Below are 26,418 nucleotides of genomic sequence, written 5' to 3' on the forward strand. Positions count from 1 at the left end.
TTGTGATCGCCTGTTTGCTCCTTAAAATTGAATTAACTTACGGAAAACTCAGTTCATGGTGTAAAATTTGAAAGTTATTTGTTTACAAATCTAAACTGTTATTGTAAGTGTATAAAAGCTGAGTTCCGCGAAGGTTTCCTTGTGAATGACCGTAAGCTGACCTGTGTTGTTCCAATCAAAAAACAGATTTGTTGTAGTTTACGGGAGCGCTTTGAAGTCTGGAAAACCGGTTGTGGTTTGAGCCTGTTCTCTGTACGTCCGGAGAAATTTAGTGTTCATTAAAACTTCCGTGTGACGCAAATCAGGAGAACTCAGTTTCTGCATTTATTCAAATGTCAATATGCCTCTGACACCTGAAATGATGTCATTTCGTTATCATCTTTCCATCTTCGCCATTTTTGTTATGGCTTCTTCTCATTACGAATTAAAAATGAATAAATCGTTCCTGACATTTGGAAGAAAATTTTTGGATTGAGGATCGACGTCTGAATTTACCCCAACTCAGAAATTCGCCGACATAATCCATGCTCTGAGCAAAGGCAGAATTGTAAACGTGCGTTCAACAGGATCTGATAATAACGCAACATCAAACTTTCCCTTTATTTTTTAATGAAAGGTAAGATGCAACCTGACATAAAATAGGTAAATAAGTTTACCTAAGAAAACAAAACAGCTGTACCTTTCTCTGTTGCTCTGGGGTGAGACTCTAAAGGACACGTTGTCCACCCCCCGGGACGATAGACGAGTGAATACGGCGCAGCGGTGAAATGACACTGACTGAGGAAAATCTAAGGACTCGGAGATAAACATGCCCACCAAAACCCCCACGTGGACTGCCCTGGGCGTGGACCCAGGCCTCCGCGGTGACTAACCGCCTGAGCTATGGCCTTGAGAAGGCGACATTACGTCACTACATAACCTTCGCCACTGAAACATCTGTAATAAATAACCGAAAATGTCGATTATTGGGATGTTTAGCGACGCTGTTTCAACTGCATGGGTCAAGGCCTGCACCACGCAGTAGTTCGACGACTGAATTACGGATGAATTTATAAATAAACTGTCTTGACGTATTTTAAGGTTTTAATAATAGTACTTATTCCAAGGACATCAGGAAGACGAAATGAGAAAGTCAGGACAATCGGTTTAGTGGTTGAGATTCAAAGCCGGTACTTCCCGAATGCTAACCACTTAGCTGCGACCTCCGGTTATAACTTAAGAGAGTCAGTCCAATAGACCAGGATCACGACGAAACAAAATATACCGACGAAACCACGGGGTCCCACAGAACAGTCGCTCTCAGCCTCTGTATGTCCCGAAGCAAGGTAAAGGCTGATGGTAGCCTGTAATTGGTGCGTTTGACGCGATATAACTTCGAGCTTGAGCTACGTCACAAGATGGTAAGATGCGAAGGGCAAGGGGGAGCAAGACGGCAAAGAGTCTGAGGACGTACAGCATAACTGAAAACGTTCCCCACCCCCTTTTAATTTTTATAGAATCGGTGGCTTTTCATGGCCTATCACTCAGAAAATACAAAGGTATGTTATAAGTTTCCCTACTTTTTACGCGGTGATTCGCGTATAACGAGAGTTACTTCGCATCGTAATCGTTTATAATAACAGAAGTATCTGCACACCTAGTACCAAAGCAGCAATCATGCGTAGCCGAAAGGCCACGTCTTTCTGTCAGCACAGTAGAGGGGCGTCTCTACTTGTACTAACTCTACTGGTCACTTGAAGCTGTGACTCTGTTACCAAATCTGAGGTGGATACATATTTAATGAAAGCTTGAGTAAACTGACTCTCCTTGAGATGGCTGTCTTCTGGGTTGTAGCATCATACAGTCTGGTAGAAGTTTACCAATGTTTCAGAGGTCCTTGCTGCCTCCATCACCAGGGTCATGAGTGGAGAGTAATGAATGACTCATGGTCCTGATGATGGAGGCAGCAAAGACCTATGAAACGTCAGTAAACTTTTACTATACATCATGGCACTACAACCTAGAGGAGAGCCATCTTCGGACTCACCGCCATGAAAACCTCAAATCCTACTGACTATCCTTGAACTATACTGGTAGTGAATATTAATTTTAAATTACTTTGTTTCAGTATCAAGAATGCAATGAATGCAGCTTAGCTGATGATGACCGTACAAAGAGGCATTTGCAGTGCTGGTAAATGAAAGACCAGGTCGTGGAATCAACAATGTCAACAAAACTCGGGACACAAAATGAATATGTTCGTTTGCAAGAGTTACATTCTGCGTGAACCAAAGTGCCTGTGATTGTGCTCATGATTCAGTGAAAGAATTTGCGTTCCAATGAATAAGACAGAGCATCACACAAGAGACAATGGAGAGGTCTTGGACCATGGGTTGGACTTGCAAAGTGAGACTGAAAGGACATTTCCATATTTGGGAGTGCTGGAGGTTTGGACTCCTATTTGCCGTGTGTTTTATGTTTGAAGTCGCCCTTGCAAATGGTCCACCCAAATTTATAATAGATGGACAGACAGAAATCGTATTAAGGCTGAAAGAAGGGACAGCAACACCAGTAGGCAAGTCCTGAACATTTGTTTTTAATCGTTTCCCTTTCTTATCCCTTCATTCAGTGTCCGATTCTGCAACATCTGCCCTTAAATTCTTCTACTGATCTGACCCCAGGTCAATTTGAACTCAGCATTTTTGAAAACATTAAGCTTTTCAACCGTGACATAGGGCATGTTGCAAAGAGGGCTAGTCTGTCTCAAGGGTCCTAGCATTGCAAGACTGTCGCAGAAAAAGATTAACTAAATATTCAGAGACCGATCAGAGCAAAACGTTTTATCCCAGTGTGGGGATGTGCCTCAAATCCCATGTTCTCTGTTCTGTTATATAAATCATGAAGTTCTTCATGAAGTAGTATCCCTCTCAGCTACAAATATTTTCTTGATTACTCTGATTCAAAACATTGTACACAGCTTACACACACTTATCAATCTGCGTTAGGTGGAAGTCTGCACAAATGCATCTTGCTATTTTGCATAATTATTAACTTTTCAATCTGGTTTGATTTAAGTTTTATTGAGAGAGAGACACACAGAAGAAGAAGAAGAAGAAACGTACAGATTCAGAGTCCTCATAAGTGTCAGATACTGTAAGATGCACAGCGTACAATGCTGGAGTATGGGGCACTGGTGGAGTAATGTGTTGCAGCAGAACGCCAACATACCAAGATAAAATCATTTAAACTGCCAGTATTTTATTACAATTTCTGTATGAACTGCTATGAGATCTGACATGCATCCGCATGGTAATAAACTAGCATCAAACAACTTCAGCTGCAGCGCAACCTTTAATGAGAAATTGCTTCTTATTCATTTTACAGGAAGTCGTGTTTATCACCTTCGTGGTTTTGATCCAGATGATGACCCACTGACATTTGGTGTTCTTGATCCAGTGGGCAACGAAATTTTTCACATTGAAAATGTTGGAAAGAATGAGGCTGATGTTCTCTTAAAGAAAGAGCTTGATCGTGAGGTAATGTAATGATATATTCTGAATTACATTGCAAATTTCACTATTAAAGTAAAGCAAAGCCGTCCTGCTACACGCAATATCTTATCTTTCATAATTAGAATTTGCTATATATATCATCTGCATACTGGTTCATCATCAGTAGTTTTATTCAGCATTTCAGCATGTGTTATGTTTTGTTTTCCTTTGCCTGTGTTCTTATATATTTATACGTAGATACATGTTTATGTTCATGTATGGTTTGTGCCCTCTTTTTGTGGGGTGAAATTTTGTGGTGTGTTGTCACGTGTATGACAAATTATGGTCTGCTGTGGGTAAGAATCGGTTGTGGAGCACAGCTGTATACAAATATATACATGTGCACAGTGATTTTCAGTGATGGTATGCAGTACTCGCACTTTTTGTTCAAAACAGTATTGAATTTTTCCACAAAAATATTGTTGCATATGTATACAGGAATACACACAAAAAGCATACACAGGAATACAGCAACAATAATAAAATATACCTGTAATTGATAGGAAACTTTATGTGGAGGGAATATAATATTATAGTTCACAGTTCACAATTTTCATTAGAAAGTCTGATAACTGAGACTTCCAATAAAATAAATAGCCAACTAGATTTGACATTCCTTATTTCCTTATTATGGCTGTTTTGATCTGTACACAATAAAATAATTGTCAATTACACAGTTAAAGGATGAATATTCCTTGGTGCTAACTCTTACTGATGGCCACCTGGGAGAAGGGAACTTCATCACTCAAAGTCTATTGCTGCTTGTTGAGGATGTTAACGACAACGAACCTATTTTCAAACCATATCAATCGACAATTAGCATTCGAGAAGACAGTGCCCCCCACATCCTTACAACTGTAGAGGCAACAGATCAAGATGAGGGGCCATATGGACAGGTAAATATCTCTTTGCTAATAATTTATTATCATGCACCAAACTCAGCAGTTTGGCACAACAGTTACGAATGTGACTTGCATTTGGGCGGTACCTAATTTAGGTCCCAGCTGGGCCTGCCATCCTGGCTGAGTTATTTTATAATTTTTGTAAGCTGTTTTAGTTATACACTAGGATAATATCCTTACTCTTCCCCCGACACACTGAGCATTCAAATCACATGGAATGTCATTCAAGTAAGTAATTTTAGACTGATATTTTGATAGTGTTAACAACTTTAAATTCACAGAAAAAATCCTTACCTATTGATTTTCAAATAATTTTAGTTTAAATACTGTCTTAGACATGTCAATCTAATTTGTATTTGCTATTATTGCCCTAATGTCTTTAGATCTGACATTATTTTCATATTCTTTACTATTAATATGTAAGTGTGAGTTTTTCTCTTACTTTGGTTATGGGGTAATTGTACAAACATTTATTTTTAGGTTCATTACTTTGATGTCCCATTGAAATATTTCTAGACCATTCTTTATTATCATATATTAATTAATACATTAATACAGTTAGCATGTACAAGAAATTTACTCAGCCATCGATTACCAAACCCTCATGATACTGTTGTCTTTCATATGGTATTCTAGAGCATAATTAAAAATAAATGGAGATAAATATCCTTCTTTCTTTCTGATGTCAATTGGAAACATCTATCACTAGATATTTTATATGTAGTAATTTTAATAAACCTCTGACAGTGGTTTTTCTTAAGTTGGTTAATTCTTTTGTGTTTGAATCATACATATTTTGAAATTCATAAACAGATGACAGACAGGAAAACTGTTTTCAGGTGGTATATTACCTTCAAGAGCTGGATGGTGATGATGACATGTTCTCTATCACCACAGTGAATGGGAAAGGAATAATAAGGCTAATTGGCCAGCTGGATTATGAACGTAAATTTCTGTACCAGCTGAGGGTAATGGCAATTGACCGAGCTAATAATGAAAGAGTAAGTAACGCTTTTCTCACATCAGGATGTTGGACTGTTTTTTACTGAAATTCACGTTAAAATTTACATGCCTAATTTCCTAGAACTGCAGAATCTGATATATTTGAAACCGAATGAACAAACACTTTGGTGCAAGTGCATATTCAGTTATCCATACACTCCAAGACAAAGAAAGTAAATTCATAATTGTAATGTATAATATTTTTGGATATGTTCCAGGATAAGAAATGGACATTAGATTAGCTCACTAATTTGCTAAGGAAGGTGTGCAATAACCAAGATCTCAGTCTGTGTTATACTCATATTTAAGTGGCTTAGACAGCTGGAACACTCTTATAGTTTAATATTTTATCCAACATTGTATGAAACAGTTATATCACTTACAACTTTCTCCCTTCCATTTTAGCACATGTTTTTAAACTCAGAAAAAATATGTTTCTACTGTAGGCCAGACTCCCTTCTAGGTACATGCCTATCACGAATAATTGTAAAGCAGGTGCACAGATCCATGTGAATGTTTCAGATATGTATATAATTTAGCAGTCATACCTATTAGTTTCAAGCAATTAAAGAACCTAACCTGAAGATGATGAATTACGGTAGAAACATGTAGCAGATCTTAATAAATATTGAGACTATAATAAAAAATTGTTGTGTAGTTGGACTGTCAACCTAACAATAAAATTCCAGTTTTGGTTTTAATTAATGATACAGGTGAATACTGGTACTGCAGCCATACTGGTGAAGATTGTGGATGTGGAAGATCAGTCACCTGAGTTTGTGGTCGCAACTCCAGTAACCAGAGTCAGTGAAGATGCTCAGATTGGCACATCTGTACTACAAGGTATTTGCTCTTTATGTCAGTGGACATACCGTGCTGTTGCAACCAACGGGCAAAGAAGGGATTCACCATGATCTTTATCACCCATGCATTGTGACTTATGCACTGTCCAGCTGATTGTGAATCACACTAACATACCACTGAAAAGCTACCCAGAGTTAAAATCCAGCTGGCAGCCCCATAGAATGGGGGCTTTAAATTCTCTATCCCAGGGGTTCACAACCTTTTTCACTGGCATACCAGTAATTCTAATTTAACTCTTTAAATGTATCACTAACCAAATGCATTCAGGGAACACTTAGTTATGTCAATATTATCTTTTGATTTTCTTACTTAGTTCACGTACCACTCAACATTGGCTCGTGTACCACCAGTGGTAGTGAAAAATAACCCAGCAAGCCATGATTTAAGAAAGAAAACAACAATTTCTATGATTGTGTTGTCAATAAGTTTACAAATGTGACAGCACTGATGTAGACATTCATATGGTTTCCTTCCAGTGAAAGCAGTTGACGGCGATCGAGGCGTCAACAACCGCATTACTTACAGCATTACACAAGGATCTCAGGGATGCTTCGGTATAGACGCTGTCACTGGGGTTGTTCATACACTTAAGAGGCTGGACCGGGAGAGTCCTCACAATAGCAATGGTGCTTACATCCTTGAAATTATGGTATGGAAATTCTGATGAGAATGTGCTTACTGACATCAAAATATTCTAAGTACATGATCATTTGTACTGTTATTAGTCTTCAAGTAAAAGAGCTCAGTCCTTAGGTCACTGTATTTTCATCATTGAAATTTTTCTTTTTATTTAGACTGTTCAGTATGGCAGTGCCTATTATATATGCTTCCTTGGTTGTTGTTGTTGTTCTTCTTCTTATATTTATTCCTCCTCCTCCTGTCCATCATCGTCATTTGAACCGGAGGTAATATTTATCCCTAGTAAGCATACAGTGACAACTTGCTGTGACATACACCTCAAATGAAATTAAGTATTACATTAGTGTTTACCAAAGTAATGCTGTTATCTAATAAAGTGTTTTCTGCATTGTCTATGTAGAATGTATGATAAGGATTCACCCAATGCTTTTCAGTAATTTATATTTATTTTCAGTTGCTCCAATAACTACCGGTATCACTTTTGCCTGTTATTCCAAATATTTCTACCACAGAGTAGTTCTTATTTAAAGATACTTTTTTACCTCTTTCTTTGCAAAATTTGTATCTGATTGTATGGCATTGTTTATGAGCAGAACTTTATTCTTTCTGCCTGAAGTGTGTAGTTATATCTGTTGTAATTTCTTGGTTTGAAATTGCAAGAAATTTACTTGGGAAAACCAGTGTCATGAAACATGAGACATCTGTTGAGATTGGATAACAGAAGACTTCCGAAGATAGCGTTTCATTATAGATCTAAAGGAAAGAGAGATGTTGGAAGACCAATGCAGAGGTGGTCAGACCAGGAACAGGGACAGGGTCCTAGATCCCAGTCCTTATTGGTACAGAAGGTGAAGAAGAAGAGGTTTACTGTGGTTTAGTGCAACTGGCTTGCTCATGCACCTTATCTTTCCAGGCTAGAGAAGAGTCCAAAGCCCTGTTTCCACCTCCAGTAGTTAAAACAGAAGTGACAGTCATCATAACTGACATCAATGATGAAATCCCAACATTTCGTAGTGAAACGTACCTCGCCGAAGTAAATGAAAATGCTCAAGCCAACACACCTGTCACATTTCTTAACAATGCAGTACCTGAAGTTTTTGACCACGATCAGGTAACTGTTTACTTAGCACCGTAACATACTTTCATCATTTTATTTAAGACATTGTAAATTACCAGAGTAGATTATAGCAACATATTCTAGCTCTAAATTACCAGTTTTGTTCAAACCAGCTTCATAATTCTGAAAAAAGTAATTTATAGAGACCATGTTGTGTGATAAGCACGTACATTATGGGCCACCATTAGTAAATTCTTTTATAACATCACAGAATTCTGGGAAGACAGCTGTACAGCTACTGGAAACTTAGTTTCTGTAACCATTAGTTTAACTCCTTGAAGCGTCAACTAGCAGATGGTTGATTGCATTGAATCATACACTTATATTGCAGGTTATAGAGTTCTTTCATCTCAACCAAATAAATGTAAGGAGAAATTACTTTCTTACTTTTATTATATTGTGCCCTGGCCGCCTTTTTATTTGGATAAATAAGCTATTTAATAATCTTACTATGTTTCATAACATAAATAATAGAAGATTGTAATTTTGTGTTATATTAGAATCTCTTCTTTGATAGGGAAAGAATGGAACATTCACCATGTTCATTGAAGGAGATCGGGGAATTTTTGATGTGACACCACCAAAAGGAATCAATGAAGCATCTTTTCTCATAAGAGTTAAGGATCCAGCTAGACTAGATTTTGAGAAAGTTACAAGTAAGTATTACAGAGCAAGTTATAAATGAAATGTAATGGCATCATTCAAGGAGAAGAAACCTTGATAAAATAAACAACATAGATGTGAACTGGTTAATTGAAAAAAAACTAGCAAACACACGCATATATATATGAGAGCAAGTGCTCACAGACTAAGACAAGATGTGTAATTCACACTACTAAGTTAGCCAGTAAAGTGTTGCTGATATTCTGAGGGAAGAGTACAAAATATTGAGTAAACTGCCTCTTGTAATGTGTTTCTGTGTCTATGGTCTGTAGAAGACACCCGTTTTTAAACTATCACGTTTTCAGGTTTAAATTTATGGGTTTCTGTGATTAAATATCATAGCCCCAAGATCAGTTGTAAAAGTAATGTAAAACTGTCAGCATCAGATCAGCCCTCCATATACAACATCTTTATTACTTTGGATTGCTACATGCAGCTACCTTATGGTTGTAGAAACAATAACTATACTAGTAGTGGCAATATATATAAGTGTACAAGAACACTTGAAACATACATTAACGATAGAAATTCTAAGCTGTAGGTGGTCAGTCTATGGCCTGGCAGAAACTGTCAGTGGCAACTCAACTTCAATGCAACTGAAATTGCCCTTTGCATGACCCAAATTTTCTGGCCCTCATTATACATCAAATCTTTCATTGTGGTCTGCCTGCTTAAAAGGTTGATCACTCCTGTTGTAAACATTCAGTTCATATTGAAAAGTAATAAAAATGCATTGGATGTTGTTTTCATATTTGTTCAGCTGCTAGCCCTTAAGACGGAATGTGGGTCACTGATGTAGTACTTTTCTCTTTCTAGTGATGAACTTCACATTGATTGCCAAAGAAACAGTGCCACAGAAAGCGAAGTATAGTTTGGCTCCAGTAACGGTATACATCAGAGATATGAATGACAATTTCCCTGACTTCACACAACCCTTTTATGAGGTAACATTTCTGCTTATACAAATATGCTAAAAATATTGTACTTATGAAGAGTATGGAATTCATGAATATATTTTACCTTCAACTTTTGTAACTTGTGTCTGGTCCATGTGGCTTTTCTGTTACTCCACTCCACTGGAGTCTGTCCTCTAATTAAGAAATCTGACACTTTTTCCAGTGACTCCTTTATCACATCATATCCTCTTTCATCCATCTAGCGATGTCTTGATTGCCTTAATGATTTATTTCCCTTCTTGTTGTATTCCAGTATTCTCTTAATATTTCTATGTGAGGAAAAAAAAATACATACAAAATTTGTTACAAAATCTTAGAAATAGATGATTTAGGAAGTTTGGTAATATGTGGGAACATAATATAAAACAGAAAAGAATGGTGCTTGCTGCCTCCATAATTGACCTGATGATGGAGGACCTCTGAAATGTCTGTAAACTTCTACCAGATTAAATGGTGCTACAACCCAGAAGACAGCCATCTTTGCACTCACTGCCATGAAAAACTCAACTCCTACTGTAAAAAAGAGGTTGTTATGATGCTAACTGAATCAGGATATTGTCTAACCACTCTAGTGCTTAGCAGTAGTAGATGTGACAATTTTTGGCTTTGCAAACACACATGCTGTGTTCATTAGCCCTTACTTTTACTTCTGAATGTGTTAAAGAGGTCTTTTGTTCTGAATTTGGGCCTTCCTTCGTAAAGTCATGGCAGGACCTAGTAAAAGTATACAATTAGATGATGATGTACACTGTCAACTGTGGAAGGAAGATGAATTTAGTGATGATAGTGACTATGATAATGATATGGTTGTGAAATTTTTGTGTGGTAGTAAAACACAGTGACAGCTCTGAAGATAATGTAATTGATGACAGTAGCATGACAGGATGGGACACAGAAAAAAGGTAGGGGCTAAGTGACCCGTTTTTCAATTTAGTGGCAAACTTGACCGAAATTACCCAAACAATCTTCTGAAATATTTTGTTTTATTCTTCTCCCATTAATTTTTCAAACTAGTAAGCAGAGAAACAAATTGGTATACTGAACATTAGTTAGAAAGGACACCAAACTTTAAAATAATACAGCCACTAGAATAACACAGAAAACAAATTATGAAATTAATAGTTATCTTAATGCTATAAGGATATGACCAAAAACCTGACAAAGAAAGTTATTTATTTCCCAAGAGAAAAATATTTAAAGTCCTATATCTTCAGAGCTATTTTCTGAGATAAGATGTCACTTTCTACTCAAGTTTCTTCATTCCATTGAAAATGAACTTTATGATGAAGCCACATTTTAATTGTGTGAAGATAAATTTGGTTATTTCTGGAATTTTATAATTTATGTTGGGCAGAGTACCACTTTTGATAATTCCGTAGGAAACGAGCCATAAGATTCAAAAGCAGTATTAAAACTGATGGCCCCCTTTTCAATCAGGGATACCATGTGACCACAGACATTTAGTTTTCTAGCCCTGATCTGTGTCATATGCTACACAGCGATCATAGTGATGCCATGGGAATATTGCATCAAAACAGCAAGGGAGTGCTTGAATAAACAAGAAGAAAATATTGAAAGGGGCACTGAGCCTGCACAACAAAGCTGACGGGTGCTTAATTAAGTACCAGGAACAACCATAACAACTGATGTAGCGCTGGATGGTAGACCCATTTCAATATTAACTTACCACTTTCTTCGCTATCCTTGAAGTAGCCACTTATCAAGAGCTTTTTCAATTGAAACAGTGTATACATTTCTTGTTTCTCCTCTCCACATTTCATGATCTGTAATAAAATCTATGATTTTACTATAGTAGTTTAGTTACAGTATAAATTTACCTATTCATATGATACAGCATTATTTAATAATACAAAACAACAGTAACATGTCTTGGATTGTGGCCATCATGCCATAAACATTCGTATGTTGCAGGTATCTGTCAGAGAAAACTCGGGTGTGGGTACAACAGTTGCCTGGGTACAGGCATTGGATGAAGATTCTGGAAATTATGGATCACATGGAATTCGTTACACTGGCCTTAGTGGGAGTGTGTCAGATTTGTAAGTGTTCATCCAAATAATATAAAGCAAGTAATTTGTTTCTTTACTTTTAATATTTTGTCAGGAATAAATAATGGTGTAATATGTTTCGTCTAGACTGGCTTTGGATCCAAATACTGGGATAATCACAATAAAGTCAGATGGCTCAGGATTCGATCGGGAGCTTGTATCTAGACATTATTTGACTGTTGAAGCTCGGGATGATCTGGGCTATGGAAACAGGTAAAATATTGTTAATATCTCAAGGTTTCTGCTGATGGTGCATTAAAATTGATTTTACTTTGTCCAGCATCTAAATTATAAAATAATAAGGGTATAAAGTTTCAGAAGCTGGATTCTCTTAATGTCTTCAGGTCTGAGGCTAACTCAACTAGGGGGCCCAACAGATAGGTTCTCTGTCCTCTGCACTCCTTTTTTTTACCTGAAGATGGAAGCAGAATCCAGCTTTGAAAAAGGTTGCAGTTTTATAAATTTATAATTTAGACAATGACAAAGTCCAAAAGAACAGTATTACAGGCAAGATATTGACACTGCAACTTGTGTTTCTTTGCTGACAAAATATGTTTTCTGTCTTTTCAGAAATACAGTACAGTTAGTGATAAATGTTGAAGATGTAAATGATAATGCTCCAGTATTTTTACAAAATAAGTACGAGGCCAGGCTGTGGGAAAATCACATGGAGTTTGAGTCACCACTTTACATTGAAGCTGTTGATCTCGACCTGAATGGTGAGATAAATTGTTTGAGAAAGTATTAAGACATTGTTCTCTGATTCAGAGGTTTGTAACACGTAACTGTCATATGCGCAGTTGAATATTTAGTACAATTTATTTCTAGAAATTTCAATCGTTTTAAATGTAAACATATATAGGTCACTGTTGCATGTTATTCAACATGCTTAAATTTCAATTAATGTCCATTGTCACCACTGACTTTCAAAACTTAATGTTATGTTACTATTTTAAGTAAAATAACTTGTATGGTATGCTACTTGTGAGAAAATTCTGTATCTGCTGAAGAAATGTGGACAGTAAAATGGTATCAGACTTATTGCAGAAGCTGATGGTTATTCAGCTGATCAAGACATTACCTCTTATGGGACCAATCATCATGTCAGGAGTTAAGAATTTGGAAGGGTCAGTAAATTCAAAATACTACACTAGCATTAGTCTAGATGGAAAGGTGGACAGGAAGTTATTTAACAATGATGTACCAGCAACAGTGGTTACTTAGGGTTGAATAATATGGTAGGGCAGTCACTTTGGTCGACTTGTAAGGTATGAGAATTAAGTGGTTGTGGCCTGCTTCAAGGCACTGTCCTATAATTTGCCTAGAGGGACTGAGGGTACCATGTGAAGGGCAATTCCCAGCCCAGATTAAATACAGATCCTGCTAAATACAAGCAAAGAGCTATGCAAAACTTGTTGGTCCCATGTGTCTTGATTCATTCAGCATGGCGATGTTAGGTGAATATTTCAAATTGTTATGCTCATTACATTAATTTCTCCTTTCCCTGTTACTTCGTCTATCTCATGTCTCTTTTATTTGACCAGGTACAAATAATAGCCAAATACAATACACCATTGTGCGTGGGGACCCATACAACAACTTCACCATTGACCCTGTACTGGGTATGCTGAAGCCTGCAACACATGTGGACTTTGAGCAGCTGATGGCATCTTCTGGGGATGTGATGGGGCGTAGTGTGAACGTGCGCCCCATCAGCTTGGTTGTGCAGGCTCGGGATATGGGCACACCTAGCCTATCCTCTGAAGTCCTGGTTACAGTGTATGTCCAAGATGTAAATGATCATTCTCCTCAGTTTGAGCAAGATGAGTACACAAGATCAGTTCCAGAAGACGTGCAGGGTGGCAGCTCAATTCTTCAGGTATGAGGTTATTGTAAGCACTGTAGGTCTCTTCAGAAAACTCACAAACTTCCACGAAATTGGTTTGAAATAATTAATTTTACTGGATTTCTAATTTTATCCATTGTCTGGTACTCCAAACAGAACAGAATGGTTCAGAAAATGGATCCATTTCCATCCTCATGTGAAGAAGTGGGGAGATACCTCCTCAGGTGGGTCCATTAGACCGACCTTATCTCAGTCACTGGATCCTGTATGTCTAACAGACCTACAATGATTTCCCTGGCCTTGATGTAAAGTCAAGGCAAGACTTAGCCAAGCATCTGTTGTGTTGATGTGACTCAAAACAAGAGCACAGGGTTGTTTCGTGAATGCTACTGACATATATTAGGCATTATTTTCTGGTTAATTTAATTTGTATTGATCCAGGAAATTATCACAAATCTTTTTTGAAATGACTTGTCAGCCAAGTGCAGATTTTATATGCCCAGAGAAGGACAAAAACCTGTATACTTAATCCACATCCCTGCAAATTACTTCATAATAAGAGTGATGTTTAATGAAAATTTCATTTCCACAGGTGAAAGCATGGGACAGTGATGGTTCATCACCAAACAATGCTATGGTGTATCGCATCCAACGAGGAGCTGAAGATAAGTTCGTAATTGATGCAGACACTGGTGTGATCAGCGTGGCTCATGGTGCAAGCTTGGATCCAGACCGCACTGACCCCAAGACAAGTCATTACTCACTCCGAGTTGTGGCCTTAGATGGGGGCATTGGTTCAGAGCAGCGTGCCGCAGTTGTTGACGTGAACATCTCCATTGTAGATGTCAACAACAAGGCCCCCATCTTGGTGGACCCTGGTAGCATTCTTGTTAAAGAAAATACTCCGGTAAGAATATATTTTTCAAGGCAGACATGCACTAAAGAATAAGTGGATGTACTTACTCAAAATTATAAATGTTTATTGTGAACATGTGAGATACACAGGATCTCTGATGCTTTATAGTTATTATAGTACTGTCAGAATGAATGAAGTTTTGCCTATTCCAGCTGATCCATTTATTTGGTGAGACCATCTTCTCTTCAGCCCACCAGTGTTTCTTCTTCTTCTTCACAGTTTAAAATTGCAGTAATGTTTGGGGTTTCTGTTGAATCTATTGTCAGATATAAAAACTTATTTTATAATTTTAGTTGATTATTTGTAATACTTATGTCTGTCTTACTCAGACGAAAATTTTCTGAAGCTGTATGAAATCTTGTATCAGAAACTGTTATTTTGTTATGGCATGTATTAACATCCATATTTATCTTTCATAGATGCACTGTCAGTACAATTATGAAAACTGAGATTGCTGTCAAAATGTCCATTGTCCTCAACAGACTGTTTGGATACAGTTCTGTAAACAACTTTATATAGATGATTTACTTTTAGATGTTTTTCAGTGTTTCGGCAAAGAACACCTTACAGGCCTGTCCACAACTGTATTTCTATTTGTTGCCTTTTCCTAGGCGGTAGGAAACCTGCATGACAACTGATGATAATCATTGCACATCAATCTTATCTCTTGTTCCGTAGTTGGAACAGTGTTGTGCAACGAATGCCACTGTACTCAAAAGAGTATAACTTTACAATCTTCTTATAAATCTTTGCTGCTTTAGTAAAGCTGACCTAGTTGCTCTCTTTCTGATTCCATTAAATAGTTCAGACTTCTCCAAACAATGTTCCTTAGAGTCGTAGCTTATTCTAGTATAAGTTACAAGTGCATTTCTTATTTAGTATGTCGTTACATAGTTTACAATCTGTAGAGATGAACATAATAACAATATATGATGTGAAGCTTTCACAGCGGATGTCATTAATAAAATCTTCTCAGGCCAACAACTGCGTCACTTGGATAAACTCTGCTGACATTTCGAGGGCAACCTCTGTCCTCATTTTCAAGGCTAGTCTTGAAAATGAGGACAGAGAAGATTTTATTAATAATAACAATATGTACATACACAAATGAAGTCTTGTAAAAGATTTGGTCTGTATTTATAATACAACAGTAGTACCAACAGCAGTTCTCTTGTGAACCCAGGTTGGCCAGTTTGTGCACCATGTGATTGCCATGGACCCTGATGAAAAGCCTGTATTACGTTATCATATTGATCCTGAGAACTCAGAGGCACGAAGCGAAGAAGGAACAATAATCAAGAGTTCTGAATATGACTATATGAGCCTTTTTGACCTGAACCCATTGGATGGTCAGCTCCGTGTGGTAAAGCTGTTAGATCGAGAAAGGGTTGAAACTATTCGCTTGGGAATCAGAGTTGAAGATTTGGCAGCAAGCAAGGAGAAACAGATTTCATCAGGTAGGACAAAATATTATTACATTAGAGGCATGAATTTAAAGAACACTTCTTTCTGAAAATTCTTAATGTTAGTAATTGAATTTAAGGACACAACATATCAAGAAAGATTATAATTTAAAGTTTTCTTTATACTTTTCAGCAATTCTGACAATCGTTGTCGAGGATGAGAATGACAATAATCCAAAATTCAGGCGTCCATTTTATCGTCGTTCAATTACGGAAAACAGTAAAAATGGTGTTACCATAATCAATGTTGTCGCAGATGATGCCGATAAAAACAGGACCATTACATATTCATTGGAAGGTATGTCCTGTAATGTAGTAATCTTACAAAATGGCCTGCATCAAAATGGCTATATAGTTCTTGTCAAAGAACTTAAAATGTTAATCGATAAGAATAAAGCTTCTTTTTAAGGACATGACAATTTGCATTAACACAGCTCCTGTGTATAACAAAAGTTATCTGTAATTAAACACTAAATGACTTGGTAGCACAGAGTCCCATCAAGTTACATTTATCAACTCTAACATTAAAGTTTTGTGGAGTCATCATGTTTTTAGTAATAACAGAATTCTCACATAATTTGAAAGAAAGTTTGTGTGACTGACATAGTGGTATTATTAATGGTGGAATATTGAAAAGTAAGGAGGCTTTAATGGTTTCATGTTTGTACCAGGTTTCATGAAGACCCACCAGTTAGGTAAAATTATTATAAGTGAGCAGATGCATAGATGTTATGATAACAGCTGCATTTATTTCCATATAAAATAAGGAAGGCTTGCTGAAAATTAAATCAGAAGGTATGAGAGACTGACATTAATTGTTTACTTATCTCACACACACTGAACAAATCATGAAATGAAAATTTGTAAATTGTTGATAAGAATTTTGAGTGTCTTGTATGAAAACCGTTTCCTTCCTTCATTACTGCTAACATATTCACATAAAAGTATATTTAAATTCATAATAACAGTAAACTAATGCCATATTAAAGTCGTCAGAGGTACATTTTAACATGTGTCACCTCACATTTTGTGTGTAGGATGCACAAGACAAAATTGTGGTAAAACATTGGTTGCTTCAGACTTAATTAATTTTAAGAACTGTTAACTTCATATTTGTTATGTTTGATACACACAGAAAAGGTGTTCCTGGTGACAGACCCAAAATTCTATGGTCTATCAGTAGGCATGATCCTGAGCAAGCCAAGTTCACACACAAACTTCTGGTCCTCTAAGTGATAGCTTTCACAAGTGGGAGCTTTCAGAGAATTCCCACTGAAATTGTATATCAGCTCCTTGGTTCCCTCCACGTCCAGTCTAGTATAGTTCTCCTTGTGTGAGCAGTTCCATTGCCCATCTTCATGGAATAAAGGTTGAACTTGGCACAGATGAAGCATCAAAACATTTAAACTGACTGCAGGTCCAAGAGCTGCTACAGACTTAGTCCACTTGGATTCTGAGACAGGCGAGATAGTTGTGGCCAACAAGATAGACCATGAACACTTTCCCTTTATCAACTTTACTGTGCGGGCCACTGATTCAGGGGTGCCACCACGCTCCAGTCTGGCAGATGTCTTTATACAAGTGCTAGATGAGAATGACAACAACCCTTACTTTGTAGGTGATGTGAATAACATCACTGTTCGAGAGGACGCTCCTGTCGGTGAGTGTGTTGGCTATTTTAAGATCCATGATGCCTTTTACGTATGAGGCCCAATCGAAGTTGCAGCTGAACAGATAGTTAATCATTATTGTATACAAGTAACAGTTATTTCTCTCTCATGATTCAAACAGAGAATAACACATAAAAACAATAATCTTCCCTCAATTAGAATTAACACAGTGACACACTTTGATAGCTATGGGACGTCCACTAATTCGGGTGACAGTGGTTACATTTATGGCTGCAAAATGTCTCTGGATGAATTAGTTTACCTATTGGACAACAGATGCATATTACTGTGCATAACTTTTGTGGTATATCTGAAGCATTTACTGTGAAACCAGTGAATTATTTGAAGTAGTATCAACAGACAAAATAAAGCATTATACCATGTTAGGAAATTAGAAAAATAATTTTTCATTGAGTGTAAATACACATTAACCCAATATTGTGGTGTGCCATAAACTGCACTTCATGGTAACTCATCTGTTATAAAGTGATGTGGGTTTCGTGTGTTTTAAAGCATTTCCAGTGAAATCAACCTTACAATTAACATTAGCACTATCAGCAAATACTTCATATAATATGGAAGAGAACAATTTTTTTCTTTGGAATGTAGGTTGATCTAGGTTGAGCTATATTTACAATTATTTAAATGAAATAAGTAGTCATAGTCATTTTACAGTTAATATACTACTTAATCAGCAGTGTGTTAAATGTTTAAAAGCATTAACATGATCAGTTAATTAACATAAAATAAAATACATAGAGAGATGCAAATGTGGGTGTTCAGTGTTTTAAGATGGTATGTTTTGTTTTTTCTGTGTATCTGACATTTAGGTAACCTTTTTTTTATTCTGGACAACATATTTCATAATTTTTATTTGCATATTTTATTAATTTTATATAAGATTTGAGGTTTTCACAGTGGTGAGTCTGAAGATTTCTGTCCTCTGGGTTGTTGCGCCATGTAATCTGGTAGATGTCCACCAAGGTTTCAGAGGTCATGCTGCCTCCGTCATCAGGGCGATGATGGAGACAGCAAGACCTCTGAAACGTTGGTGGACATATACCAGGCTACATGGCGCAACAACCCAGAAGACAGAAATCTTTTATGAATTTTAATTTGTAGTTTTATATCAGTAGTCTGTAAGCCATATGCCTTTAATATTGTTTTGTTTGTTACATTGTTTAAAAATTACAGTATCATAAAAGTGCATAGAATGTACATAGTCACAAATCCCACACTTGAAAGTCAAATTAAAGTCATTTACCTTATTGATGATGGTGCTGACTTGCCCATGTTGTAACATTTGTGTATAAATGCTTAAACAGAAACTTTAGGCTTTAATACTTGTAACTCTATAAGTGCATTCATATCATTTTAGTTTTATATATCATGACCATGGTCTAGCGGTTAGAATGCTGGCCTTGTAATCCTGGGGGTCCCAGGTTCGATTCCCGGTGGTGCCCAAATTTATAACTTGTGTTGGGCAAGGCCGTGGTCCAGGTATCACGGAGTTTTCTTCCGGGGCTTCCCCGGTTTCTCTGTGGCATCCCAACAATTACTTCACATTCATCATCATTTACATACAGAAGAAGGCAATGGCAAACCACTTCTGAATCATAATTGCCGAGGAAATGGACCTGTCGTTAGACAGAACACTAATAAAAAATAATATCATGACCATACTGTTCCAAATATCTGTCATTGTTTCATCTTTGGTCCTGCAGGAACCGAAATTGCAACTATTGAAGCAAAGGATGTTGACTCAGGCGATTTTGGGAAAGTCACCTATTTATTGGATCGGATGTCTTCTCAGGTAACAGACAAACTTGATTACTTACATGTGTTGTGACAAGAAAATGTATGAATTTAACAGATGTAATTTTATTTTATTTTTAGGGAAAATTCCAAATCAATCCACAAACTGGAGTTTTGAATGTGTCTGACAGACTAAATCGTGAAGAACAGAGTACGTATATGCTTATCATTGAAGCATGGGATAATTACCAGTTTGGATATGCCAGTGGAGAGAGCAGGAATGCTTTCAAACAAATTGGGTAAGTACAAAGAAATAATTAGCCATAATTATGAGAATAAAACTGTGTACACACATGAACGCACACTAACCATGTACCTACTATTAGTCAATTTAGCAGTAGCTGAATTAAAATAAGCTAACCTTACATGATGTATCTGCCATTCACAGTGGTTGCACAGTTTAAGGCATGGGTCTTGACCACTTCGACAATGGGATTGAGAGTTCAGATCCCACTTGACGTTTGCCCTCATCTTTCTGCATTGTGTTGTCCCGTGTAGGTAGAGTCTTGTGGCAGGCCAACCTGGCATCAGAGGAATCCTGCCAATTGTTAAAAAAGTTTTGAAACCACCAACAAGGAGGTGGTCTAGGTTTTGCAAGAACTGCAGAGTGAAGTGGAAAGGAAGAACATGATGTATTCAAATACCAAGTGAAAACTGTGTGGGTGGGGTTGGGAGGGGGAAGGCAAACACAAAATTAACAAAAAATTCCACCTTTCATTATACATTGGTGTAACACGATTAATATTACAGTATGCTTCACATAATAGGAATGATGGAACCAGAATGAAAGAGCAGTGCTTTTGTGATGGTGATATTTTCTTCATTATTGACGCAAAATATGAATGCATATCTTAGAGGCCATTAATATTTCTGCACGTTTCATCCCCCAAATCACGAACAATTCTATTAAAATGTTATATAAGAAGTCTGCACTAAAGATGTCAAATTAATCTTCATAAAGTTTCTAAAAGGGCTTCTATTGCAGAAAATGGGTACATGACTTAAGTCAGATGTATAACTTTTATTAGAAACATTTTTGATGTATGGTATTGTACCTTTAATGAAATTCATGGGGATAGTAATTCATAACATTGGAGTGTGTCATATCTACTGTTCTCTTGGGACTCGTTAACAAATAATTTCATGAAGACTATTCAGTTGTTGATTATATAGTTTCATCAGTAGTAGTATTTATCACTTGATGTTAATTATGTGCACATTAAATTAATATCAAGGCCACTGATGGATGCAGAATTAAGACAAATACACTTAGGAACTTTTTATTTTATTTTATTGATCTTGCACAAGTGTGAGCTATGTTTAAAAATTTACTCTTTTATGAACATAAAGAAGGGTATCTTGTCTGTTTCTCTGTTTGACAAAATTCTCACGTTATAGATTGATACAAAGAGGCACTGAAGGATAAATTGAGTCTTTCCCTTTTTCAGGGTGAACATAGTGGACGTGAATGATGAAGCCCCTGTCTTTGAACCAGTCTATGGCTGTGTGACGGTTACTGAGTTCCATGACCTACATGACCTAATTACAACTGTGAAAGCTTCAGATGCAGATGACCCAAACACACCCAATGGCAGAATGTTATTTTCAATAGTTGGTGGCAATGATTTGGGTATGTGCATTTGATACTTTAATTAATTTACTTCATTTTTTAACCCTTTTCACTCCTATGTGGAGCATAGATATCTCCTTTTGGAGGTTAATTAAACTATTTAGACATTTGGTAGGACTTCTTGGACGAGCGATCAGCCCGTCACAAGGCCTCTATCTGTACACAGAACAGCACAACACAGAAAGATGTGGACAGCCCTGACTTGAGTGGGATTTAAAACCATGGTCACAGTGTTCAAGCACATGAGACCCACACCTCAGACTGTGCAGACACTGTGACTGGCAATATACTTCATTTAGTCAACAAAAATTCAGTTTATTGAGTGGAAGTGATCTGTAACATGGTAAAATACAATAAACCCAAGTAGCCTGTGCTGTGCCTGTTAAATAGGAACTAAAAGTAATGACAGTTGACTGATATGTCGCTAAGGTTTGATATTAGCAACAGGGTGACCAGACAAAACCGTACAAGACAAAACCGTACACGAAAATTGCGTACAGAAAGAAGCTCAACGTCATAAATGCTCACACGAAAATTACTCACACGGACAAATGCTCACACTGATAAATGCTCACACTGACAAATGCTCACACTTACGAATGCTCATATGGATGAATGCCCATATTCACAATACTATAAATAATCGGAAGCGTTAACTGGTTACCGTAGTAAACCGACGTTTCGGAATCAAATTCAATAAAATATTCTCGGGCAATCAGCCGCGTTAATTTCTTACCGTAGTACACCGACGTTTCGGGAACAAATGCAATAAAACCTTCTCGAGCAATCAGCCGCGTTAACGTGGCTGATTGCCCGAAAATATGTTATTGATGCAGTATTATTATTGACATGACCAAAGAATATGTTTATGAACGAAATTATAATAAATGGAAAGTTCTGTAAAGTCAGCGTTTGACGCGGTGGCTCACGTCAGCTGAATCAGTTTGTAACGGTCCAAATTACATCTTCTGCTGAGGTAATTTCATCATACTATTTCGTTTTCTTATTATTTTATTAAGCTGAACTTCTTTTACGGTTTCGTTTCAAATTTTTAACTTCTTGTACTGTTTGGAGTGTGATACTGTGATGGACACTTCCATTTCATGGCATCTACCTAACTGTTTAAGACAAAGAATCAGAAACGTTAACTGGTTCCCGTAGTAAATAGACGTTTCGGGAACAAACCCTGAAGATGGGGACAGAGTTTGTTCTTGAAACGTCGGTTTACTACGATAACAATCAGCTGCGTTAACTGGTTACCGTAGTAAACCGACGTTTCGGGAACAAATTCAATAAATTATTCTCGGTCAACAACCGCGTTAACCTTTATCTTACTAGCGGTCCTTGTCTGGGAAGTAAGTTGTGTAGTCAGCCCTACGAACATTCCCGGTGCGGATCTCAAAACTTGCAACATTGTAAGAAGACTTGGCTACGTCTTTTGGCCTATTTTAGGGGCTGCAAATATTGAAACATTTTCTCTGGGGTTTTGGCAAGGTCAGCCTGAGCTGTGGACCCGGGAACTGTAACCATAAACAGCAATAAACATTGTTATTGTCAAGTGGGTTTCGGCTTCGTTTTCCGGCCCCTAATCAAAACTTCTCATATTCCTCGGCATGATATTACACCTGTACATCAGACTACTTATTCTATAAAAGAGAAGAATTTCTTGAAAGTTGTACAGGTTGATCAAAAGTCATGAAACCTGTATTAAAATATTTACTGGTGGCTACAGTTCAATACAACTTCATTGAATTAATAAACACACAGTATCATTGTGACTATGTAAGAGCCCACACAGATGATGTCATGTTGTAACCTACTTGCACCAGCCTTTCATTTGTCTTCAAAACAATCGAAATAGAAGGGCGTCTTTTTCACAAGTTCAGCGAGTATTCATTATTGAACACTGTTTTCTGCTTTGGCACGGTAGACACATTTGTGAGAGAAAAGAAAAGGTATACTTATTTCCTAAACACAATAAAGGAAAACATATCTGTTAGGTAAAAAAAACATTTCCTTGGAAACTGGAATTGTAAAAGGTAGAAACAGTGTGTCCAAGACAGTATAGCTACAAGGAGGGGAATGTCAGCTGGCTCTGACTCAAATCGTCTTATAACCTCCCCATAACCTTTAGATTGCTGAGAATTTCCCAGCTCAGTGACTACTGTATGTTTGAAGAAGTGTGCAGTTATATACAGATTCTTGTCAAAAGATGGCATAGTATGTATGATTCATTTCTGATTATATACCTCATCAGAAAAATTAAAGACAAATCTTGAAAATTACAGACCAGGATATTCCAGGCAGCACTACTTTTTGTGCTTGTCCAGGAAGTAAGGGTGTTGTGATGAATTCTGCTATATGGAGATACACTATATTCCCCATTAACAGTGACTCAAGATAATGTGTACTATATAAATAATAACAATGGTACATATGATGCTGTGGGTACAGTAGAACATACACACAGTAATTTGCTTGTATTTTATTGAACGATGCATTTTCAGTAGCCCAGACTATATAGCGTCTGTTGAGAGGATGATGGTGAATTGGAAAGGGTGTGGAAGCAGTTGTGGCCTAATTTAAGGTATTATCCCAGCATTTGCCTGGAGGAACTGAGGAAAACCACAGAAACCCCAGCCAGGTTAGCCAGTCTCCAGGCCGAGATTTGAACCCAGGATCTCCCGAATACGAAGCAGGAGTGTTAACCACTCAACGATGATGTTCGGTGACATTCACACAGTTTGGCTTGCTTTCATCACAGCAAAAATTTGTTATGCACAAGAAAAAGGGGTCTTACTTTTAAAATGTGATAATGGAAAGATTTATAACTGGAACATTTTTATTACAATGAGTTAATATATTGTTGTTTATAATCTAAAATTTTGTGGCTCAGGTAATATATCTGTAATAAGTATATTATTAGTCAGCTTTGAATCATGAATGTGTCTATATTTTGCTTTTGCAGGGTTTAAATGATGTCTGATTTTTCTCTTTGTTCAGAGTTGTTCACAATTGAAAATCTAGACTTCTCTTCTGCACGGATTATGGCAGCACAGCCTCTGAAGGGACTATATGGCAACTATACACTGTTAGTGCAGGCACAGGACCTCGGCATTCCACCAAACTCTGTCACCACACAGATCTCCATCTGTGTTACCGACTTCAATGACAATGCACCTCGTTTCATCAGTCCTCAGCACAACACAACCATCAGAGTGCCAGAGGTTTGTAATATTGTGTTCTACAAGGCCAGAAATCCCTTGAAACTTTATTACTTAAATTTTTATTATATTTTTCTTTTCTCTCTCCTGTCTTTGCACTTAAGATAATATTTTATTATTGGGTGACTCATTTCATTATGAAGTAAATTGACCCATAAATTTGAAAGATAAATTAAAATTATAATACAAGCATTTCATAAAGTGCAAATAATGTTTTAATTAATAATATAATATTTGAAATTTCAGGTTGTCATGGCAGTGAGAAAGAAGAAGACAGTCTGATGATGGCTGTCTTCTGGGTTGTTGTGCGATGTAGTCTGGTAGAAGTTGCCCGCGGGGACATTTGAAATTAAAAAACGTCTTTTAATCTTTTCCCTGGCAACAGCGCAGTAGAACGCTGAAGCAATTCCACCTGTTTCCTGGCAAACCATGAAAGAAAAGTTACTACCACTTCCATATTGCCAAGTGACCCTATCATATATCCTTATTGCTAGCTGTTGTTTTCTAGTTAATGACTTGCAGATGTGCAGGCACCAGTAGTGGCTCCTTTCTGATATTTTCATTGCAGGTCTTACAGTTGGTCTTATTATCCAAAAGATTACACCCAAATTAAAATCTATGTAATAATATTTATAAAAGGTTATGAGCTTTGTATTTATGGAGACATACATTACATTACTAAATCATTTTGTAAAAATGCGCAACAAATAAGCACAGCCTAGCCTAGGTTGTGAATTGCATTCTTTTTTACACATTTTATGTATTGAACTTCATGTTGCCCGCGTACAGACCAAATTTTGCCGAAGTTGCCCGCACAACAAAAAAAGTTGACAGGCCTGGTTTAGACTTTGAGAAATCTTTATAGAATCCTTGACATGCTGATGTTAGTTGTTCTTGGCAGAATGCGTCACTCGGCAGCACGGTGATACAGGTGCAAGCAGTTGATGACGACATTGGATCTAATGGAGCTGTTCGCTACAGACTGAAGCAAGACCTAATGGGCAACTGGCAGACATTTTTGATTGATGAAACGACAGGCGTTATTCAACTCAAGAAGGAACTGGACAGGGAGAAGCAGAAGATTTATGAGGTAATGAATGCAGTGTTTTATTATGGGAGTCACTAATATTAGTAGAAGCTGTGATAGCCTGGTCTATATAGTGACTGACTGTGGGCCCACCCAGCCACCCATCCATTGGGCAGTGGTGGCTCTTTTCTCAGGGTGCAATCAGCTGCAGCATGAAGCTAACCAATCACCTCCATCTGGTACCAAGGTTAACAATGCATGGAGCTATACCTTGACTCCCCCATGCATCATCAAGGTGTTTACCAGTGTGCTTTTTAGAATGGTGTATGGTGTAGCAGGTTAAGAGGAATCTCCAGAATATGAGGATAGCTAATGAAGCGATAGAAAATGTGACAAAATTCAAGTACTTGGGGACGACACTAAAAAGTCATAATGACATTCATGATGAAATCAAAAGCAGATTAAATTCAGGGAATGCTTGCTATCATTCAGTCCAAAATGTTTTGTCCTCCTATCTCATATCAAAAATAACTAACGGTTAAAACATACAAAAGAATAATATTGCCAGTTGTGCTGTATGGGTGTGAAACTTGGTCTCTCATTTTGATGGAGGAGCATAGATTGAGGGTCTTTGAGAACAGAGTGTTGAGGAGGAGGATATTTAGACCCTAAAAGGAGAAACACGGATCATGGAGAAAACTGTGTAATGATGAGCTTCACGACTTGTACTCCTCACCTGATATTATTAGGGTGATTAAATTAAGGAAAATGAGGTGGGCGAGACATACGGCATGCATGGGGAGGGAAGGGGTGTTTATAGGATACTGGTTGGGAGGCCTGAAGGGAAGACCTAGGAAGGCGTAGGTGAGAGGATAACATTAAGATGGATCTTAAGGAGATAGGAAAGGAATCGATGGAGCGAACTGGATGCGGCTAGCTCAGGTTAGAGTCTGGTGGTGGGCTTTTGTGAACATGGTAATGAACCATCAGGTTCCATAAAGAAAGTGGGCGATTCTTTGACAAGCTGAGTATATAGTCAACTTCTCAAAGAATATCTTACACCATAGAGTCAATGTGTGAAGAGG

At 37.3% G+C, this 26,418-nt stretch overlaps 2 protein-coding genes across 4 annotated transcripts in view; one reads left to right on the forward strand and one right to left on the reverse strand.

Moving 5' to 3' along the window:
- Cad88C (cadherin 88C) overlaps positions 1 to 26,418 on the forward strand; it is a 66,869-nt gene that overhangs the window by 27,146 nt on the left and 13,305 nt on the right. For both annotated transcript variants that reach the window (XM_087344405.1, XM_087344406.1), the window contains exons 2-23: positions 2,108 to 2,558; positions 3,368 to 3,515; positions 4,208 to 4,426; positions 5,272 to 5,433; positions 6,148 to 6,277; positions 6,775 to 6,947; positions 7,851 to 8,048; positions 8,572 to 8,710; positions 9,534 to 9,661; positions 11,606 to 11,733; positions 11,830 to 11,955; positions 12,313 to 12,461; positions 13,287 to 13,621; positions 14,181 to 14,495; positions 15,688 to 15,961; positions 16,101 to 16,265; positions 17,385 to 17,627; positions 19,362 to 19,450; positions 19,534 to 19,691; positions 20,901 to 21,082; positions 24,086 to 24,309; positions 25,208 to 25,396. In XM_087344405.1, the coding sequence (XP_087200531.1) occupies positions 2,350 to 2,558; positions 3,368 to 3,515; positions 4,208 to 4,426; positions 5,272 to 5,433; positions 6,148 to 6,277; positions 6,775 to 6,947; positions 7,851 to 8,048; positions 8,572 to 8,710; positions 9,534 to 9,661; positions 11,606 to 11,733; positions 11,830 to 11,955; positions 12,313 to 12,461; positions 13,287 to 13,621; positions 14,181 to 14,495; positions 15,688 to 15,961; positions 16,101 to 16,265; positions 17,385 to 17,627; positions 19,362 to 19,450; positions 19,534 to 19,691; positions 20,901 to 21,082; positions 24,086 to 24,309; positions 25,208 to 25,396 (4,083 nt within the window). In that variant the 5' untranslated portion in view covers positions 2,108 to 2,349. The remainder of the gene's footprint in view (positions 1 to 2,107; positions 2,559 to 3,367; positions 3,516 to 4,207; positions 4,427 to 5,271; positions 5,434 to 6,147; positions 6,278 to 6,774; positions 6,948 to 7,850; positions 8,049 to 8,571; positions 8,711 to 9,533; positions 9,662 to 11,605; positions 11,734 to 11,829; positions 11,956 to 12,312; positions 12,462 to 13,286; positions 13,622 to 14,180; positions 14,496 to 15,687; positions 15,962 to 16,100; positions 16,266 to 17,384; positions 17,628 to 19,361; positions 19,451 to 19,533; positions 19,692 to 20,900; positions 21,083 to 24,085; positions 24,310 to 25,207; positions 25,397 to 26,418) is intronic.
- The window catches only part of LOC147874631 (uncharacterized), a 33,110-nt gene continuing 10,715 nt past the window's right edge, over positions 4,024 to 26,418 (reverse strand). For both annotated transcript variants that reach the window (XM_087344407.1, XM_087344408.1), the window contains exons 2-5: positions 19,819 to 19,990; positions 11,361 to 11,457; positions 9,738 to 9,942; positions 4,024 to 4,319 (exon numbers count right to left, since the gene is read on the reverse strand). In XM_087344407.1, the coding sequence (XP_087200533.1) occupies positions 9,893 to 9,942; positions 11,361 to 11,457; positions 19,819 to 19,990 (319 nt within the window). In that variant the 3' untranslated portion in view covers positions 4,024 to 4,319; positions 9,738 to 9,892. The remainder of the gene's footprint in view (positions 4,320 to 9,737; positions 9,943 to 11,360; positions 11,458 to 19,818; positions 19,991 to 26,418) is intronic.

Source organism: Zootermopsis nevadensis, unplaced genomic scaffold, assembly GCF_977971745.1.
Source record: "Zootermopsis nevadensis isolate Lab colony 2312 unplaced genomic scaffold, Znev_1.0 Znev_ptg000007l, whole genome shotgun sequence".
Taxonomy (NCBI): Eukaryota; Metazoa; Arthropoda; class Insecta; order Blattodea; family Termopsidae; genus Zootermopsis; species Zootermopsis nevadensis.